Source organism: Peromyscus californicus, unplaced genomic scaffold (assembly GCF_007827085.1).
Source record: "Peromyscus californicus insignis strain IS unplaced genomic scaffold, ASM782708v3 Scaffold_23__1_contigs__length_62951481, whole genome shotgun sequence".
Classification (NCBI taxonomy): domain Eukaryota; kingdom Metazoa; phylum Chordata; class Mammalia; order Rodentia; family Cricetidae; genus Peromyscus; species Peromyscus californicus.
Genome location: NW_026294534.1, coordinates 3,524,129 through 3,545,986, shown reverse-complemented (window position 1 = coordinate 3,545,986; position 21,858 = coordinate 3,524,129). Strand labels below are relative to the sequence as shown.

The following is a 21,858-nucleotide window of genomic DNA, read 5'->3' as shown; positions in this document are numbered from 1 at the left end:
ATTCATCTAGAGTTCCTTGGTGTGTATTTTTTACATTAGTAATTAAAGCAAAGGTGGTCACAGGCAGTAATTATCTTGTCTGTTGCTTCAAATGCCACCGAGACTGAGAACCGGTTTTTGAAGCTAACATGATACATACAAAATAGATTTCTAAGAATAACAAACAAAAAAAAGGGGAGAGCGTGGTTCAGTTAGATATTTGATGGAATAATCACCATAAACTGAAAATAAAAACATTGTAAGATGAAACAAGGCAGATGGGATGGTAGATAATAGGGCCATCTTTGAAGATATGAAGTAGTTACAAGGTAAAATACATGGAAGCTAAGCTTTTGGAAACACACGTACATACGAATAAGGACTTAACAGATGCCATGATCTAGCATGACTTTTGGAGAAAATGAAACTGACCCCAGATTAGTCCCCTTCAGAAGGTTACTGCTCCAGGTGAGTGGAGAAAGAAGGTTGAGCATGTGCTTGAGCTGTTCACAAGATGGGAGATGCCTGACCCTGAAAATGCTGTCAAAGGAAGTCCTAGGGCTCCTACATTTGGGTGGGGAGCATAGTTCTCTACATAGGCCTGCATAGTTCTCTCCTTGATCTTAACCTTAGATTTCAAAAAGATGGCATTGAAAATCCCAGCTTCCTGTGGAGGGCAAGGGGAAGCTTGGTAAACACTAAAGAGTGAACCTGTCATAACTGCTCTTCAATGTGTGGGAGGTTTGGTTTGGACTTGCACATACAATTTAATCTGTAGTTAATAGCAATCTACCCAATAATGGCACCTGTTGGTTTTCTTGTTTTTTTTCTTTTGGAGAATCCATTAGGCCGTGTTAACAGGTTTATGATATGCTTCTCATTCCTCTGGCCCCCGGAACCATCCCTAGAGTTAGGGTTTGCCATGTCAAAGCATGGGATGGCTTGTTGTAATTCAGGAGGCTGAAGCAAGATGACCTCAAGCTGAAAGCCAGGCTACTCTACACGCAAGGTTCTCCCGTGCACCCAGTAACTAGAAAGCGTCTTCAAAGCAACACCTTGGCTGTCGAGCAGTGAGGCGCTGTGAGAACACTGTTTGCAGCAAGATGTTCCCAGGCCTGTGAGTGGGACTTTTCCAGGAAGCCCAGTGCAGCAAGGTTGAAAGGCTTCCCCCACGTCACAGGCAGAAGAGGATATTCAAATACTTAGCAACATGCAGAAGTCAGTTTCTCACACACCCCATAGCAGCGTCCCCTGCAGTACGAGTTCCGTTGAAAGGAGGGAAGTGATAAGATCAAATTTTAAAATAGTATCAAAACAGTCAAGGGATTTGAGAAAGTCACCAAGTCCCCTATCAAACACGTGTCCAGGATGCACACACACACACACACACACACACACACACACACACACACACACACACACACAAGTCCCATTCCTTTTTTTTTTTTTTTCCAGAAGGAAAGTCTGTGCAGGCAATAATCTTTATACCAGTGCATTCATGAAGATGGCTGGGTAGCACAATAGGAAGCGCCCAGACTCATAGGTACATTTTCATGCTGCGAAGCATTGATTCAGTTTTGAGGTTGTAAATGATGGTGTGTTTGCTGACTCCAAGACTTAGCAGCTGGCTGCTGGGCACTTTCACCCCAGTCTATGTCAGGAGCATCATATGCTAGTCCCGTCCCGGGGGCAGAGGAGCAGCTGTGGTTTGGAGGAGTGCTTGGCATGCCCCTGTGGGGATGTACACATGGCTTCGCCGGTGTTTGGCTGTCTCCTGGGAGTCCAGAGCCTTATGTCTTACTTATGTTGCCTGAGCTTAATGAGGAACTCACTTTAATTTCCTTCTCTAGAACATTATTTTATCACCGTTGTCCAGACTGTGATGGTCAGACATACAGACCCACTGATGTGTCCACGATATTTCCCGGTTAAAGCCAGCAGGATCTGGCCCCAATTTTTTTTTTTTAACAAGGATTTTTTTTTTATTTGACTTTTCATGTTACCCAGCTTAAAGCCACTGCATCTTTGGGTTTTATAGTAAACATAAATGTGTAATTGGAACTGTATTTTATACCCCCCATTTCTCCCCTGAGTTCTCTTAAGAAGTAACGTGCTACAGCGATAGGCCTCCTCATTAATCCTCCTCCGCAATGATTCTTTGCTTTGACATGTGGCAAAATGATATATATGGGGTTTCTTCGTGTTTAGAATTGACTTTTCAAGCGACCTATTTCAGTAATTAGCCTTGGGCTTAATTTGCATAACTAATAAACTCTTCTAATTGCGAGTGATCTGACGATGGGGATATTGTGACCGTGTGGTCTGAGAACCCCCTGCTCTTTCGTTACGTTCGGATCCTAAATGGCCTCAGAGACAGAGCTGGCTTAGATTTGGCCTGTAGTTATTCTTACTGTGTCTTTCATTTCATTGTTTATGGAATAACTGTATCTTCTGATATTACCCGTTTGCAATAGAAGCTCGCTGTTGGATGTAGTTTTATAAACAAGCTGTCCAGTTTGTATTGGGAAAGCATCCGTCCTCTGCGTGCCCCAGTTTTCTTAGAGAAACTGTCCTTGCTTCTTTCGGGCTGAGTCAGCAAGCTCCTTGTGTTGGCCTATAAACTCTGTCCTGAGGCAGGTGCTGTGGCTGATACCAAACCTGAGATGAAACCTTGCAAAGTTACACAGAGTGACTGCCTGAGTGAGGGGTGGAAGCAGCTGCCTCGTATTCTTACACTTCGGGTGAACAAGGGGCCACCCCAGAGCTGTAGACGGGCTTCATGCTGTACCTTGCCTTTTGTTTTATGTAGTTTCTGTATTGTTTTATTGTATACCCCCTAGGCAGGTCATAGCCTTCCAGCATCATCTAGAAGTCACCATTTCCAAAGATCGTTTGATTGTTACTGAATCCACAGAGTGTGTCTCTGTGACTCTCCATGTCCAGTCCGCCTTGCTGAGCCATCAAGTCTGGGGGTGCCTCCATTTCTTAGGCCTCTTTAATGAAAGTGTGCAAAACTGGTAGGCTCCACAGACACTTAATTTTTGTAAAGCATACATTTCACTTTAGAGCAAAAAAAAAATCACAAAATAAAGAGAAATAATTGCACAACCCCCACCCCAAATAACAGTATTAAAGAGCCAAAACAATAGTTCATTCTTTACTTGGTTGAACATATGCTGCATTTTCTTTTCTGGCTTTGTTTTGCTCATTCTGGGTGGTGAGTGTGGCAAGTTACACTAACATATATTGAGTGTCTTGTAATATCTCTTTGGAAAAATACTAAATCTCAAAGCAGCTTTCAGATGCCCCTTGACATGAAGATAGCTTTTAGAACATGTAAGAACACACGACAGCCATAAAGAGATTATGAGGTTTGTTTGATGGGTTATTTATGTATAAGTAGCAGCCAGCCACACTCCCTTCATTACATACTAGATACTAGGTATCTTGATGATACAGAAACCACGTCCTGTCTTCCTGACCCCTGTCTTGGTGGTAAGATTTGTGTCTGATACCTTCTTTGCCCTCAGTTGCTGAGTTGAGGCATTTAAGCCCATTTCTAGTTTTCTCTATAGCTGTTCTTTTTGTGATGGACTCTTGCCAGAGACCATACAGTCGAAGGCACAGAGGACGAGTACAAACCACACTTAGAAACACAAGTTAGCATAGGAGTTGTGAGTCCACATCTGGCCACCCTGGACTTTATGTGCCAACAGACGAGTAACTCAGGCTGATTTCTTGCCTAGGTCTTCTCGTCTCTAAAGTGGGCATCATGAGAATACTTGCTCATGAGGTAGATGTGAATTCCTATGAGGAAAAGTGTGTCAGGTGGCTTGTGACTGTGTGTGCAGCCCCCAACCAAGTACAAGTGAACATCGGAACAGGGAGGAAGTGAGAGGCTGGAGGCTGAAGGCAAAGCTGGGCTTCATTGTGAGATGGAGCGCCTGGGAAGTTTGGGTACCGAAAGCATCCTTGGCTTGTAGTCTGGGCATAGATGGAACCACAGAGAGTTGCCAGCCTCAGTTACTCTGGGCAGCTCCACTCATTAGATCTTCCCAGTTTGTCTTCTTTGACTGTCCTTACAGTCCTTTGGGTTCCCTTGACCTGGAAGCACACACTTACGTGTGGTGAATTCTGGAATTGCCTGAGCTTGCTAGCAGGTTCTTTGAGAGACCCTAAAGACTCAGACAGGGAGGAGTCTTGACACACCCACAGTTGTGGTTCTTACTTTCCAGTTCACCAGCCTCGCACATGCCGTGGCTCCCCAGGACACGGAAGATTCTTCCTTTATCAATCAGAATGCTAGGGGTGCCTCATGGGCTCCATCTGTAGGGAAGCCTCTCCCAGGGTAGATCAGGAGGATCCATATTGAATTTAATATAAAGGAAGCTCGGCTTTGCTTCTGCCTGTCTTGTGATGCACCAAGACACTCTGCTTTCTTGAGTTTAGTAGAGTCATGGCCACCTGGATGCTAGCCTGGGTGGTGCAGAGGGGAGCAGAGGATGCGGCTGCCCTTGGCATCTCCTTGGGGAACAGGGACAGCATATCTCATGTAAACCACATAGATGTAGACCTGCCATTGCTACTCCCTGCTCTGAAAGTAACCAATGATAAGATGAGATGACGGATTCCCAGAGCGAGGCGCAAAGATTGGGGAAGAATAAGCACCATAATATAAAAGAAGTAAGATGAAAAATAAAGATCTTAACATAGCCAAGAAATTATTCGGGAGTTATTCAGAATAAAAATGTCTTTATTATTTCATAAAATTCATCTTTGTATCTCTACCCTTGTATTTACAGCTTGTGAACATTCACATAGATTTATAAATAATTGAACAATACGAGAGACCTAGTGGATAAAAGGGGACACGTTTCCTTCTTAACAGCCCTTAAATATTCATCATGAAGATGAAATTTTAAAGCAAAATAAAACACTTAAAAAAATAGCCAAGAGGCACAGACAGACATTTAGGGGAAGAAAAAAGAAGATTGTGTTGAGAAGAACTAAGTTATATAGTTTTTAAGGTGCACGAATTTATCCCTAAAGCTCTGAGTCTGGGTGTGTTTGATCCTTGGGGAGATGCCGTGGCCTTCACGCTCATCTTACTTTCAAGTCTAGTAGCACAGGGAACAGAACAATTTTTACTGCTGTGAGGAAACCCAGACAGTGTGGTTTAGAACACTTGACACACCATGAAATGTCAGGGGCAAAACCCAATGCAGGGCGGCCAAGCCCTTAGCCCATCATTGTAAGTGTGTGGCTGTGGCTCCTGGGCCGTGTGTGCACTGTGGGGAGAACACACAGAAATGCATGGTGTGTGTGGAGGGGTAGCAAACAGAGTGTGTATAGAAAATAATAGCGGCTGTAATGTACAAACATGCAAAGCACACACGTGACAGTGCGGAGAGTCAGACACATTGGAGCACGCACTCATGGACGCATGCACACATGCATGTACATACATAGGGAGGGTAAGGACAGGAGACAGGCACAATGCATGCATATTGCATGTGGAACTGCGTTAAGCTCGTGCAATATAAATGACAAAATGTTTCTGTCGAACATGTTTGCTAGTGATGCCCCATCAAACATATAACATATAACTGACTTCATTAAAAACCCCCAGAGCTTGACTAAGAAAATCCTACTAGGGTAAAGGTAAGCTGGGCACCCAGAAGACCAAGTTCAGGAGTTGAACGCTAACCTGGGCAACACAGCAATACCTACAGGGTAGAAAGACGGGAGAGATGCCCTTGTTAATACTTCAAACTTTCTCTTTTTTTAAAAAATCTCCTAATAGATCTAAAAATCTGTGGTTTTTTTTTCAATATGGTTATACTAGATTTATTTTAGGACATTAGCAAGTACTTTGAGCCCATCAACAGAAAGTTGCTAAATAATAATGTAATTAAAATAAAGTTAGTCCAGTATAGAAACAGAGACATTAAGAGATGTTAACTTTCCGTAGCTAAGTGCGAGTGCTGCACATGTGTGGGTGGGTGGTGGGTGGTGAGTGATCCGATGAGTGGGAATATGCATGGTGGATAAGAAGATAGGTAGATGGCAGGGATATAGATGGGTAGATAAATGGATGGTGAGTGGATGGATGGATGGATGGATGGATGGATGGATGGATGGATGGATGGATGGTGGGTGGATAGCAGGATAAAGACTGATAGATCAGCCTAGCCTTGGGCAAGAGCATAATTGATCGCATTATAGAGGATGTGTTGCCGAGTGACAGCTCTGCTTTGAAAGTCACTTTGCATTAGTGAATTAGCCCAGTTTTGCTGTTCCTACTGTTAAAGTATGGAGGGAAGTTATTCTTTTACTGAAATAAACATTTGGGAAATCACCTTGGATTCCTTGAATAAAGAATGTGTGTCCTGCATGGGGTAAGGATCACACGTAGGCCGGATTTAAACAGGGGTACTTTCTCTTTGGAGTTACTGCTGGTCTCTCAGTGGTCAAAGCAAATAATTTCAGGACCATCTAAACTGTTGTGCCTCAAGAGTAACGCTGCCACTTCTGCGGCGTTCCATCCTACGCTGTCAGTGGACATCAGTTCAGCCACTGCAGAAGTCGCAACCACCTAGCCATGAACTCCACTCGGATGGATGCTTTCCACTTCACTGCTGCTCTTTCTGTAATTACTGGGTCATTAATATCATTGCCTGCAATTAGTGACAGTCGGGTGAACAAGAGGATTGTGGGATGTCCTTACCCATCCCCTCTGCCCGTGAACTTTTACTCCAACCCTTTCCTAGCTAGATGATTCCATTTGGCCACTAAGATATTTTTAAAAACCAGAGAGAGCCGGGCGGTGGTGGCGCACGCCTTTAATCCCAGCACTCGGGAGGCAGAGCCAGGCGGATCTCTGTGAGTTCGAGGCCAGTCTGGTCTACCAAGTGAGTTCCAGGAGAGGCGCAAAGCTACACAGAGAAACCCTGTCTCGAAAAACCAAAAAAAAAAAAAAAAAAAAAAAAAAAAAAAAACCAGAGAGTATGTGCTACAAATAGTCCACTCAACTGTATGAGGCTCAGGATTGGGGGTATTTTCGTGAGATGTTATCACTGGCTTGAACAGGAAGTTTGTATTTTTAAAATCTGGGGTTTTAAGTTAAGCTAATAGACAATAGAGAATTATGTTTTATCTTTAGAACTATTATACCTCTTTTTTTTCACTGTGAGTTCAGTCATTACTATTGAAATGGTCATCTGGCAACCTATTTTTAAGACACAATTCTCTTAGTAGTTTTAGCTCGTGCTGATGGTGACTCCTGTGTAGAGGTAATTATTTCTTTACTGTTGAACATACTATCCTCACTTCCGTGGCTGTCTCTGAGTCATTGTAGCAATATCAAAACACCTGGAAGTGTCTAAATAGGAAAAGGATTTTTTAAATGAAATTATGTTAAAAATTATTACAATTATGTACCTAATGAGAAGTCCTGCCTGCATAAGTCACCACAGAGTTAGCAATAAAATCTTAGACTAGAAAGCAACATTTCCCTCAGTAGAACCCGTTCAGAAATCAAGAGACCCAAATTGGCACAAGCAACATTTTGAGGGAAAATACACAGCTTCACAACTGATCTCCCATGTTTTAAGCATCTCTTGAACGAAAACAGGACCAGAGGTAGTTTACGACCAGTAGTACTGCTTTTACCTTTCTCAGAATAGTGTCAGGGGCCTAGACTGAGCCCAGGGGGTCACAGGCTGAACAGCCCTGATCTGAAACACAGAGTCCAGAACCTGAAACTTGTGCTAACAACTCTGCAAGTGTCCACTATCCCAAAACACCCAGACTAGCCTGGAAGTCACTATGTAGACCAGGCTAACCCCTAACTCACAGAGATCCAACTGTTTCTGCCTCCTGAGTGCCAGGATAAAAGGCATGTGCCACTGTATCTGGCCCTCAGTCTTTTTTCTTCATGTATGCTCTCACATGTACATACACACATGCACACTCACTCATGCACACTCACTCATGCACACTCACTCACATCTCTGTAGACACATGGTCCACTAACAAGCATGTGTCTGCTATGTATTCCTGCTTCACTTTCAGCCATTCACTTTTGAGGGTCATTAACTGACTCTTACCACCATCCAGGATGGTCACGTCCTTAATCTTTGTGTAATTTTCAATGGTCAAAAGGTTTTAGGAGTAACCCCTGATAAATCTTATGTTTCAGAATGACAGTCATGACTAGATATTGTGGATGTCCTCACAAAGGATTGCTATCCCTTGGGGTTAAAGTCTTGTTTACTCTGCTGGCCCTTGCACACTATCAGTAGAGTGTCCTCAGCTCCTAAAAGTGGCCGAGTGGCTGATGCCATGAAAGTCTTCCCAGTATACATCCATATAAAAACAACTTGCTAGGAGATATGTCCAAGTGGCTACATTTTTAAAGACTTCTGTTTCTGAGCTATTGATGAATTACCCTATCTTAGTTCATATAGAATACTTGAGCTCAGAAAATAAAGTTAAGACATCCCTCCAAAACACACACACACACACACACACACACACACACACACACACACACACACACACACACACACACAAAATCTCTTTGTTCTTAAGTCATGGATTCAGTCCTTCTTCAATGCTGGAAGGGAAGAGGTGTGATCTAGGTTGTGATTTTTTTTTTTTTATGTTCTTTTTCCAAGTCACTCTGCCCAGTGCAGAAGCTGACTGATGATTGCCTTATGTGAAAGCTCCTGGGGCAGCTGTTCTCTGTGCATGATTGGCTGCTTGGAGATTTTGAAATACAGTAACAGCGACACCATTTTAATAGGAGTGATTGTTCCTGTGAGTTGGGCCTGTGTTCCCTTGGATGACAGATGCATGTGTCCTTTATCCCTGCTGGTCTGTGATGTTTAAGAGTGGATGGTCTTCTTCCTGCAAAGAAAGTTGATCAAATGTGAGTGGGAGCCCAACCAGGAGACACATTGGGTTGTTTCACTGTTGTGTACTTGTTTATGTTTTGTTGAATGAGTGTTTCTCTTTGAAAATCTTTTGCTTTGTGTTTTTGTTTCTTCATGAGACCCTTTGAGGGATGTGCCATGGTGCTTCTGCCCAAGGACAAGGCAAGCTTGGCCTTATGGAATGAGGTGCTCTGAGACAAGGAAGGCTGGACTCTTGCTGGTTAGCCAGTTTCCCATGAGCTCCTGGGAAGTCAGGGGGATGCGTTCCACTCTTTCCCTGAGAAGCCACAGTGGGAAACACAGGAAAAGACATGAATTTCCCCTCTACTTCATCGTGCTTTGAACTGACATTTGTTTAGGACGTTTTCTCATTTTCTTTTTTAAAAACAGGCATTGATTTTTGGCTTTTCCTGGACATTATTCTTTCTGTTTAGGACTTTTCTCCATCTGTGTCAGTTATCTTGAGAATGACCCTGCTAACCAAGACATAAAAACACTGGGCTCTGGAGATTGAATCCGTCTCTGTGGTACATACTCTGAATCTGTATTGTGTTTTTGGAACGGATACCAAGCTACGTTGGAAGATCTCAGCTCCCCAGCTTGAATGTTGACATTAAACAACTGTATCTTAATCAGCATCCTTGTGTCTCCACTGACATACCTCACTCTAAATGTCTTTTATTTTGTTGGCACTCAGAGGTGCTCCCCTGGTGGGAGAACACAGCAGCCTGGTCCTGTGTGTTGGGGTGACTTGAAAGTCATGTGTCTCTCTGGATGATGCTTTTTCAATTTACCAGCTAGGCTGATGCTTTTCCTCAGATGTCTGTGCTCAGCTTGGGGGAATGGTGTGTAGAAAGTCTCACCCAAGAAAGCAGAGTTAGTGTGGCTGGCATGTGATACATGCTGGGCAAGGACAGGATGGATAGATAGAATTTGGTGTTGGCAGAGATTCTCATAAAATGCTGTTTGGTAATCAAAGGTGTTCCATCAAGGTCAGCCCTATGTAAGGCCAGAGCTTCTGTGGTTTCCTGACCTTATATACTTACCATGTGTCTCTTTTGGTGAACTTGTTTTCATTAATTGGTATGCTTACTTTCAAATCTCTGCCCTCATGGCTCTCATGGCCACTTAAAAATAGTTTGGCCTGTCCTCCACAGTGTGAGTAGGCATTCATACACCGTTTTACCCACAGGACCCAAAGCTGTGTCCTTTGTGGGATGGTACTGAGCCACAGAACATTTCCCTGGTCTCTTTGGGAACAAGGCCCACATGTGAGCTTTTTCACCCTCCATCCGATGAGCCCACGCTTACTCACTGGACTCCATCCAGCTGCAGCTGCAGCTTGGCCTTCTAGGAGCAGAGAAGAGCACGCTGTGTTCCTCTCTCTATCGGGAATATTCTGTCTGTGTTGTCTCTTTTTCCGGCTCCCACCTCTCTGTCTCTGTTTGTGCTCATCTAGCCAGTGTACTGTCCCGTAGGAGCTGCCGATCATAACTCAGGCATCTCAAACTCTGAACATTTGTTTTGTTGTTTTTGTTTTAAGAAAGAGTCTTCCTAAGTTTCTTGCACTGACCTCAAACCCTCAACCCTCACGTCTTAGTCTTCTGAGCGCTAGGATTGCAGATATGTTTACCACACGCAGTCAGGGTGCTTTTCTGCTGAGCAGAGATTTTTGCTCACTCCAGAGAGGAGTATGGGGACGACTGGACAGTGTAGTGATGCTGTATATGCCCCGAGATACAAAAACTTTTAATACATCTTGTTGTTATTGTTATTGTTGTTGTTTGAGACAGGGTTTCTCTGTGTAGTTTTGGTGCCTGTCCTGGATCTCGCTCTGTAGACCAGGCTGGCCTTGAATTCACAGAGATCCGCCTGCCTCTGCCTCCCGAATGCTGGGATTAAAGGCAATGCTTCACCGACGCCGCCGGGCTGCAAAAGCTTTAAAAGCCAGTTGTAAAATAACATGTATCTTTATTAAACCTACCTCCCCATGGATGGAGAAACTTTTAAGTAATTTTTAATTTTATAAAGTCTATTTCCCTCCCAACTAGGCCAGGGGAGAAAAATGTCTGGACACCAAATAGAAGCTTAGGTGTAACAATGTTATTTTCCTGTCTCTCGGTGATTAAATGCAGTTTTTACCCACTGGGTAATACAATGGTTGTGGCCACATTAGACAATGCTGGTAGAGTGATGCAGAGGGAAACTAAACATAATGAGGTCACGTTTATTTTTACTCTCTAAGTTAAAAGTCCCCTGGGACGATCAAATGAACAATAGGAATAGTTGCAAAACTTTCTAATGAAATGGAAATAGATTTTATTCCTGAGTATTAGCAATTTTCTTGTGATGTTTCAAAGTCAGTGCTGAGCTTTTTAAAGCTTCTAGGTTCCAGGTCAATGGGGGAATATCAGAATGCTAGTCTCGTGAGGTATTTCAGTAGTTCATGGCCAGGAAGGAGGTTCAATCAGGACAAAACATGGGGGGCGGGACATTGTTCCGGCAGGGGCGGGTCCTCTGGAGTAAGAATTACTCTACCTGTTGAGGACATGTGGAAAACCGAATTTGCATCAGATCTAAGGCTCATATCTCATATAAGGCTTTTCTCTACCATGCTGCACTCCGGAAGATTACAACCTTCTGAAGTTTCTGTTGGTGCGGACATCTGAAAATGGGTTTTTCCATGACACGTCGTTCCTAGCCATATCCGTTACTTACCCAGGCTGTTGCGGTGGCAGACGCGGCTCAAAGGAGGAAGGGCTGCTTTGGGCTTGCAGTTTATGGGGACCCAGGCTGCTGCGGTGGCAGCCGGTCCCCTGCCACTTGCAGCGTGTCACTGCTTGCTCACCTGAAGCAGTGAAAGGGCCAGACCTCAGCAGCTTTCTCATTTCACTGTCAGGGACCCCAGCCCCAGGCCCTGGATGGGACCGCCCACAGGTAGCACAGATCCAATGCCTCAGTGGTCTCTGACACACTTTGAGTGTGTCACAAATGTCCTACAAGTTTCCTGACCCACACTTCCTTGGGACCACGACCTTTAATGGTGGTCCTTGGAACAGTATCATACAGTTTGCCTAGCAGCAGTTGGTAATGAGTTCTTCCCCGGCTCTCCCGCAGGCTTCCACAACTGTTGTTCAGAATGCTGTGTTTGCCCCCGTCTTTTCCACTCTTCCCACCAAAGTGACACAGCACTCCTTCCCCCACCTCCATTTTCACCCTCCCTTCCTCTCTCTCTCTCTCTCTCTCTCTTTTCTTTCTTCCTTTCTCTCTTTCTTTGGTTAATCAAGTGGGGGTGGGGGGAACACTTCAGCTTTTAAAGCTGTGAAGTGGTTTCCATTTTATGCAACCCTGTCTCCCTCCCACAGTTCTCTGGTCTCTAGATGCTAAAACACAGATTGAAATTTAGTTCGAAATCCTTTAGAGAACTTTATATCTGGGGGGTAGTTTGGACATCCCCTGGGGAGCTCAACACAAATGTTCTCGCTTAAAAGAGGCACTGGCCTACAAGTTAAAATATATATAAATATAAATAGTGAGTGTGTGTGTGTGTGTGTGTGTGTGTGTGTGTGTGTGTGTGTGTGTGTTCCACTCCGTGCCTTCCACATGGTGGAATTCAGCAGGGACCCTGCAGATACAGATGCTTGCTTGCAGTTGATGGAGCTTCCTGGCCTGCCTTCCTTTTGGTAATCTTTTCTGTTTGAATCTGATTTTTTCCCTTTAAGATTAAATCAAAGAAATATGTAGCCCTCCCCACCCCCTGCTCAGCATTCAGTTACCACTGTCCTTTGTCAGATGAGTACTCAAACTTTTAGCAAGGAAAAAAAAAAGTTGTTTATTTAACTTTCAATAGGATGTGCTTTTAGCATGAAGTGCCTCATGGGTTTGTGAGTCTAAAGGAATTATCCTCGAATTAAGTAAACTAGACACTTGACCGGTAGTTTCACGAAACAGATCACTTTTCTGCTCTTTTCTATATGGAGACGTATCCTAATTCCTGAAAAATGAAGTGAGAAAACCCTAAGCAGAAACTGAAGATTCAGCACTGCCCTAGACCACTCCAGAAACAGTGCCCAGAGAACCCCACACTGTGAGAAGACTTAGGAGAGAGGCTCGGAGGCTGAGCCACTTCCCACCCACCCCCAATCCCACCCCCCCCCCAAGGTAGAGGAAGGTGTGGGAAAGTTGGAACAATAACAACAAAGGCCCCTTTTTAGACTCTCAGAAACACAGTCTCTCTAGACAGTTATTTTGACTTATCTGACAAGCATTTTCTCCACAGTCTGTGAGTGGATACTGTTTAGCTTACTGCAACTCCCCAACAAAGTTATGATGGCAACTGTTACCTGTTTTCCCAGAAAACCCTACAGTGTCGGCAACAGCCAAAAAGAGATGCAGTTATGAGACCCAATGTTAAGTACACTCTCAGATAAGCAGCGAGATATTTATTATACGCAGAAGAGGCACCCTTTGTTTTCAGGAAAATAATGAGAGCAGGGGTTGATAATTCCAGAACACAGAAGCGAATTCATGTCTAGTTTTTTCAGTTACAAACTTCTACTAACCGCGAAGGCCTTTGGAGCTGTTTGGTGATGGTGTGCTCGGAAAACAAAGCAAAACAACCGTGTTGAAAGAAGTTGCCAGAGCACCTGTCCCTTCTTGGTTCTCTTCCGAGTATGGTGTTAGTGGACAGGACTTTGACAATCAGAGTGGACGCTGATTGAAGTCACAGGCGTGTATATGAAACACTTCTGTTCCTTGCCCCTTGAACTCAAGGGGTAGCAGTGTCCGGCACGTTCCACCCTCTCTCCCACTCAAACTTGAGCTGTAATTGAAAGCCTGCTCCTCATTACGTGGCCTGACATCCCATCTCTTTGCAGCTTTCGTTGCAAAGCCATTTAGAGAACTCACTGGCCTAAGGACAAACAGCAGTGTGTGTAGATAGAACATAGCTGCTTTGACAGACAGAAACACGTTGGGAGAAGGGATGTGCCTCTTCTGGCCGCTCACTGTTAAGGTGGGAAGGGAATCCAGTGGGCCAATGTGGGGCAAGGTGGTTGGCCCCACCTGGTTGTATCCAAGATGTTGTAAGGCCCAGACAAGGAAAGGGGTGTGCTAACCGTCTGTCCAGCTGGAGTTTTCCCCAGCAGGAAACTTGGCTGAAGTGGCTGATGGGGGTTGCTAGAAACACGTGCTTGCACGAACTTACACAGTGATGAGAAGGCAGACTCTGAAGACCTGAGTTCTAGGATGTTGCTTCAGCACATTTCAGGCTAGAGAAGGGAGCAAGGGGGTGTCAGAAGGCTCCCCTGTTAGCGTTTGCAGAACTTGGATGCCTGACAAGCCCAGCATCAAGTTAATTGTTCTTGGAGCAGGAAGTCTGGAGTGGAGGAAGCAGGTGTTGGGGGAAGATTACCAAGTTTTGAAATTACCAGGCTTGCTCTCTTGCACTTTCTAGTTTGGCCCCCTAGGAGTCCGTGGGTATTTTGGAAGGTGCTGTCCCTTTTACCTGTCGAGTAATACTAAATCATATGTGTACAGGAGGGCATGTTTAAGTGCATTTGGAAGCAGGTAGCCTACATGTAGCCAGTGTTTCCAGGATCCATTTCTCTTTGTTTATTTTTCTGTTTCTTTTTGGCTTTCGGCATCTCATACATTCAGAAAACCTGTGACAAAGAGTGAATTCTTATTTTTCAAATTGTTTTCAGACATTTCATGTTCATGTAATCTTGGCCTATTGATTTCCTGATTTTTTCTTTATTTTTTTGTTTTGTCCATTTTATTTTTAATCAGCTACATCAAATGGGTCTTTGGAGGGCCTGGATAACCAGGAGGGAGGGGTGTGCCAGACAAGAGCCATGAAGATCCTCATGAAAGTTGGACAAGGTAAAGATCGTCTGCTGCTTTGTGAAGCCACTGTGACCTGGTGTAGCCCCCAGCTAGCGTGGCGCCGAGGGCGAGGCTCACTGTCACCCCTCTTCTTAGTTTTGAAGGCAGACCCTCCTCTGCACTTTGAACCACTGGCAGAGTCCCCCAAGGTGATATCCTCTGCTTTCCTTATTGAAGATCTCTCTAAAAGTTCAGGTCAGCGAGACAGAGCATCTGTGTGTGGCCACAGATACGTATATTTCTCTTTACAATGCAGAACGCCTCTTTGATTGAACAAAATCAAAGTGTCCCAGCATGTAAACACTGGCTCTGCAGCTTTGTTTCATTTTCAAATCTGGACAACCCAAGAGCCGCGTTTTCATGTAGACTAACCTATTGTGCAGAAAGAAAGAATTATTCTTCTAATTAGAGACCGGTATAGTAGTCAATCAACTTGCTCAGTTAAATTGAAATGTCATCTGCAATGCTTTGGCTGCCAAACGCAAGAATCCCTATAGTTTCCACAGATGGCCTCCTAATCTAAGCCTCCAAAATAACGAGGATAACCGTTTTGATTAAAAAGGAAGGTTATATTCTTGTATTTCACAGTGCTTTGCATAAAGAGTCTTATGTTCATTGCTATTCGTGCCTCTTGAGATATCTGTGCAAACTCCTGACACTTGCTGTTGTCAGATGTCTGTGCCACGATTAATCACTTGCCCTTCATATAGATGCAAGTTCTGCTGGATCAACCAGGAACAATGATCCAACGAGACGTCCGGAGCTAGAAGCTGGTACAAACGGGAGAAGTTCAACAACAAGTCCTTTTGTGAAACCAAACCCAGGTACAGCCCTGTGGTGTGCGTGTGTCCATTTATGGGGTGTATTTTCTTAGAACTCCAAGAGGCAGAGAAGCCTCTCACAAGGCTTCCGGACCAGCAGGATTCACTCCTGGGCGCAGATGCCTGGGATCTTTGCTCTCAGTGAGTCGGTATTAACTCTGCCACTAAGACAGACTAATTCATTCCAGTCAAAGTCTTACAGTCACAATAGCAGAGCTCGCCAGATGGGTCAGTCGCCAGTGATGTCCCACCAGACGAGTTTTCATTGGCTGATGCTGTATCCTGCTCATTGTCGACGCCATCCCAAAGCTGATGTTAATGTATATATAATTTGTGCCCTAATCCCTGTCTAATTACATCTAATCCACAAAGAGCCTCGCCGATCCTTTTCTGAATCTTGGAAAACGTTGCCTAATGGCATACTTTCCAGGTGGCTTGTTCTTAATGTTTTTTTTCATTCTCTGTGTAAAATAAAATAGTAAAGGGCCCACTGACCAAAGTACAGGGTGCCATAGGAAATGGGCTCATTTTCTCGACAGTCCTGGTCCGTTGTGCTGGTGCCATTTCGCGAAATAGCTGGTGCATACACACCAGCACTTCTGTATTAGGGATCTCTGTGTTGGTTTGGAGGTGGTGAGAATCCGTATCTACCATAATATTATGTTCTCTTTCCAAGAGTCAAGGAAGTTTTTTTTTTTTCCCTCTAACTTTCAATGACAAGATGTGTCAAATTCTTGTGACAAATTGATAAATGGATAGGATAATCGTGCCAGGCAATTCTTTAGTGCTAACATTTGGGTTAGCAGTCTGTTCAGTGCCAGAGCGTCTGCTGCCTTCCAAATATATTTTAAGTGTAAATCAAATAATACAACCGAGTTTCAGTTGAACCCTTTCCTAGGCCCCATCACTCCTTCCTTTCTGGCACATCTCTTCTAGTAGGCAGGGCTGTCTTCAGAAGGCAGGGCTCTCCTTGGAAGGCAGGCGGTGGAAGATACACGACTTCTACAGTGAGGGAAGAACGGGCCAGAGCAAGGACACACCGGGCTCTGGAGAAGCAGCAGGTGCCTTTCTTCCCACTGGGCCTGGTGCACCCTGAAGTGCTAGGGACGCCCGCGGCTGTCTGTCTGTCTGTCTCTGCTGCATGTGACGCAGACAAGCAAGAGCCTGGGGGTGGTGCGTGATTGCTGGACCTCTGAGCTCCTTCACCTCATCTGGTGACCTCTGTCAAGTCCGCCCCGGGAGTTGAGCGTTGACCATGCTTTGACTGTTGCATTTCGAGGGCCCTGCAAGCAACAGGGCAGTCCCAGGACCGCAGTAACGGGCTCTTCTTGCTCCTGTCTGTGCAGGTTCCTCCAGCACCGACGGCAACAGCGCGGGGCATTCCGGGAACAACCTCCTGGGTTCCGAAGTGGCCTTATTCGCAGGGATCGCATCAGGATGCATTATCTTCATCGTCATCATCATCACCTTGGTGGTACTGCTGCTCAAGTACCGCAGGAGGCACCGCAAACACTCTCCACAGCACACGACCACGCTGTCACTCAGCACACTGGCCACACCCAAGCGAGGTGGCAACAATAACGGCTCGGAACCCAGTGACGTTATCATACCGCTAAGGACTGCAGACAGCGTCTTCTGCCCGCACTATGAGAAGGTCAGCGGGGACTATGGGCACCCAGTGTACATCGTGCAGGAGATGCCCCCACAGAGTCCTGCCAATATTTACTACAAGGTCTGAGGCCTGGGACCTGCGCCTGCCTCCCAAGGGAACTCGCGCCTTGTTGGGCGCGCAGGGACTGCCTGAGCCTTGGCTGTGGGGGCGGGATGCCTCCTGGAAGAGCCTGGAGCTGGACAGTTTTGTAGTCTGTAGCTTTTCGGCCTTGGGGAACCACAGACCCTCCCCGGAAGCTGGAAGACTGCTAGGAGATCCCCACTTGGACTGCCGCGTTCCCGCGCGGTCCTCCAAGCCATGCACCCAGCTGCCACTCAGGCCTCTGCAGAGCCCAGGGAGGACACGGTGGGCTGTGGATGACGCAGCAGCATCTTAGGAGAAGGTTGTGCACCAGGCCGGCCTCTGCCTCCAAGTTTCCTGCCGTGCACACTGGACTTACCACTCGGACCTCGGGCTCAGTAAGGTTTTTCAAAGATCTCTAGCGTTTAGTCCTCACTCATTCCTGTTGCCAGGGCTCTCCTGGCACCTCCCCAGCCCCTCACTCCACATCCTGCATCATTAAGGGACACTCACCACAGAGTCCCAGCTCCACCCTTGACACCAAGATCAAATGAGATGGGTATTAGGTACAGAATCCTGCTTTCCTGGAGGCTGGGTCAGCCGGGAGGCCTGGGGGTGTGGAGGAATGAATGTGGAAGGCAGGGCTGCCACTGCTGCTGCCCCTGGGGGGAGCAAGAGGGAAACAATAGATAGGGCTGAGAGGGCAGAGGCCAGTGGGAGAAGACAGACAGACAGACGTGGTGAGTGGTGGGGAGCTCACTATCACACAGCTATGCAGCAGGGAATCAAAAAGTCCCTCTCCTGCAGTGGAACAAAAGGGCCCTTGTGGAGGGACCAGCCAGAGCAGAGAGGGAGGGAGAGGACAGGCCTCTGGCAAAGCGCTGGGGCAGGACTGTTGAGGTACTGGCAATAAAAAGCGCAGCCCTGGAGCTGTGGGAGAGAGTCCGTCTGCTTTGGGAGATGTTTTAAGCAGACTCAGCTGCTATATTACCACATTTTTTATTAAACACAGGGAAAGCATTTAGGAGAATAGCAGAGAGCCAAATCTGACCTAGAAGTTGAAAAGCCAAAGGTCAAACAGGCTGTAAGTCCATCACCACTGAGGTTATTGGGGAATTCTCATTAGGAAAGGTAGGTCAGATCCCCCAGTCCCCGTAAGTGCCCCTCCCCCTCCCCGATTGAGCCTTACACTTTGGTTTTTGGTTTATGGCCGTGCTGTCCGGGCTGTGAGGCTGTACCGGGCTCCATGTCAAAGCGAAGCACACGTGGCCCACCTCTAAGAGTCCTTAAGATAGAAGTAAGTTATGATGTCGAGGGGAAGGAGGGAGATAGGACATATTTATAATAGGTGTATAGAACACAAGGGATATAAAATGAAAGATTTTTACTAATATATATTTTAAGATTACACACAATACACACCAGGAGATGTGGAATTCATTTGTTACGGCGATTAAAGCGATCCCAGCCCTTTAGTGCTTTACAAAGTAAGCGATTGGCTAGCTAACAAAATGTTATCGACAATGAGAAAAGTATCAGTAATGAGAGCAAATGACAAAAATAACAAAGTCCCGCTGACATCTCACAGAACCGTAGACTAGGAATGCCAGCCCCCAAACACCAGGACACCGATGTGACTGCACCCTGTGTCAGACAATGACAAGATGTGCTGGCATTTACTCTGTTGGGTTTTCCCTTGCCTTGTGGGCTGAAGTGTTCTCTGGAATCCAGCAGGCCACACTGAGGGGGTTACAGTTGAAAGTTTAGCCGTGGGTCCCTCCTCCTCTCCTGCCCTTATCCCTGCCCTTCCAGAAGAGTAAACAGGAAGCAGGAAGCCTACTTTTTTTTTATGTACTATGCAAAATAGACATCTTTAAGAGTCCTGTTACTATGGTAACATTTTGCTTTCTGAATTGGGAGGAAAAAAAAATTGTAACGACAGCATTTGAAGGTTCTCAGACCTCCAGTGAGTACCTGCAAAAATGAGTTGTCACAGAAATTATTCCCTACTTCCCAAACCTGAAAAAATGATGTTGGTTCAATGTATGTGTATGTGTGAGTGGGTGTGTGGTACACGTGTGTACATATATGTATAATATATATCTCCAGTATATATTATATATATCTATATCATATTTCTGTGGAGGGTTGCCATAGTGATCAGCCACAGTACATATGTAATTCTTTCCATCACCCCAACCTCTCCTGTGCATTCACACAAGATTTCCTTGTAAGCCATCAGAAGTTGTAGGAAGGGGGAGAGGGACGAGGAGGGGAGACATGGGAAACCGTCTGATTTTAATGAAATCGAATGTCTGTGTCATCGGTTGGCCACATTTTGGTTCTAAACTGTGAAAAATCAGATGAACTGGTGAAGAGTTACCTGCAACCGACTGAGAGGTGTCCTGTGCGTCTGTTTTGTGTCTGGTGCAGAAAATGACAATCTACCAACTGTCCCCTTACCTGGAGTTGGTTCAGCTTTGGAAAGTTACTGTAAATGCCTTGCTCGTGTTATCGTCCCTAGTCACGTGACTTCGGCGCTTGCACCATCCTGTCTAAGTGGAGGTACTGTAAATAGATAGGTTCAGATCTTACCGTCTATGGATTCGGGGTGTTACAGTAGCCTTATTCACCTTTTTAATAAAAATACACATTGAAAACAAGACAGAAAATGGCTTTTCTTACCCAGATTGTGTACATAGAGCAACGTTGGTTTTTTATAAAGTCTAAGCAAGATGTTTTGTATAAAATCTGAATTTTGCAATGTATTTAGCTACAGCTTGTTTAACGGCAGTGTCTCCCCCTTTGCACTGTAATGAGGAAAAAAAAATGGTATAAAAGGTTGCCAAATTGCTGCATATTTGTGCCGTAATTATGTACCATGAATATTTATTTAATTTCGTTGTCCAATTTGTAAGTAACACAGTATTATGCTTGAGTTATAAATATTTTTTTCTTTGTTTTATTTTAATAGCCTGTCCTAGGTTTTAAATCTGCTTTAGTTCCACATTGACAGTTAGCCCCAGAAAATGAGATCCGAGCAGTCACATTCCACGTCTGTTTCAAACTGAATTTGTTCTTAAAAAAATAAAATATTTTTTTCCTATGGAAAAAGCGCCTTCAACGTATTTTCCTTTGCTTTTTATTTTTTTTTCTTTTCATTTTCTTTATTTTTCTGTTTTGTATTTTGATTTCCTCCCTTTAATTCTATCCAAAGTCACAATTACCCAGAGACTTCTGCTCCTGGATCCTTTTATGCCCATGTCTCAAGACAAGTCATGCATGTATTATAACTAAAGTTTGATTAAAGCCCTGACATCCCACGCAGGAAAAGCCTCTGCTTGCACCTGTATACACAGTGGGAATGGTCAGCCACGCAGTGAACCCTCAAAGAAAGGAGGAAACCATGTCTTCTACTTAATTGCAGATGGATTACATTTCTGTGTCAGCCAAGCACTCTGGCAGGATGGCGCCGAGATAAAGGCAGATGTGAAATGTTCTTCATAAAGTTTTACCTTGAGGAAAACGTGTTATAAAATTGGATTAAGGCAAGCCAGAGGCCAGCAATGAGATTAAAAATTCAAGGCTGGGGAGATGCTTCAGCCAGTAACCGGCCATGGAAACAGGAGATCTGATACCCTGAACCCCAAAACTGAGTGTGTTGACCTTTAACCCCCTGGGGAAAGACTATCTAATTAGTTTCATGGAATTCTCAGAGAATAAAGGTGGGTAGTCACCAAAGGAAGACAGCCGATGTCAACCTCTGGCTGCATGGGCATGTGCTCAGTAAACCTATGCACACATCTACACTTACAAATATATATAACACATTTTTGAAAAATGAAACACATTGTGCCTTCAACTACCCGGGGGGTTGGGAGTATTTTCCAGGCTTATTGTGGACTTTGGGGTCTTAATCTTTGCACTCCAAGGAAACTTTTTAAGCAGTGAGAATCCAACCCACAGGGGGTTAGAGTTATTGCTAAAATCAGTTGCTATCCCACCTCACTTCAGTTAATCCTTGGCCCAAAGAGTGATATAGCTTAGGTCGGGTGAAAAGAAAAGTCCCCCTGAGGTCAGTCAACAAGACAGAGACTTCCCAGATCTGACTGCTGTGTTCAAGATCACAGCCCCAGCAAGTGAAAGAAGTCTAACGTAGGTGTGAGAGTCCACCACCCCCACCCTCTCCCTGCATGCAAGCGATAGGGATGAAAACCTAGTGTGGAAATCTGTGACGCTTCAGGCTAGCCAGGACTGGTAGAAGTGAATGTTTGGTGAGTAAATGCTCAGTTACAGACCGGCAGAGAACCCCCTGGGAGGCACAGCCGTAGTTGAGTCTTGAGAGTTTTATCTCCAGCCATTTTCCCTTCAGCTCCTGAGTTGCTGTTACTTGCAAGTTTCTTGACACCAGTTAGGCCACGCCACTAAACTGGACCCTCAACCCTGCATACCAAGGTTAGTTTGACTTAAGGTGGGCAGAAGGTAACAAGGAGAGGTGCCACTT

At 45.0% G+C, this 21,858-nt stretch overlaps 1 protein-coding gene across 2 annotated transcripts in view; it reads left to right on the top strand.

Annotated features, from left to right (window-relative positions):
- Efnb2 (ephrin B2) overlaps positions 1 to 20,482 on the top strand; it is a 44,153-nt gene extending 23,671 nt beyond the window's left edge. Inside the window, exons 3-5 of one of the 2 annotated variants that reach the window (XM_052751623.1) lie at positions 14,706 to 14,798; positions 15,512 to 15,625; positions 16,969 to 20,482. In XM_052751623.1, coding sequence (XP_052607583.1) covers positions 14,706 to 14,798; positions 15,512 to 15,625; positions 16,969 to 17,360 — 599 coding nt within the window. In that variant the 3' untranslated portion in view covers positions 17,361 to 20,482. The remainder of the gene's footprint in view (positions 1 to 14,705; positions 14,799 to 15,511; positions 15,626 to 16,968) is intronic. The other variant, XM_052751624.1, reaches the window with a different exon arrangement.
- Positions 20,483 to 21,858: the final 1,376 nt, after the last annotated feature.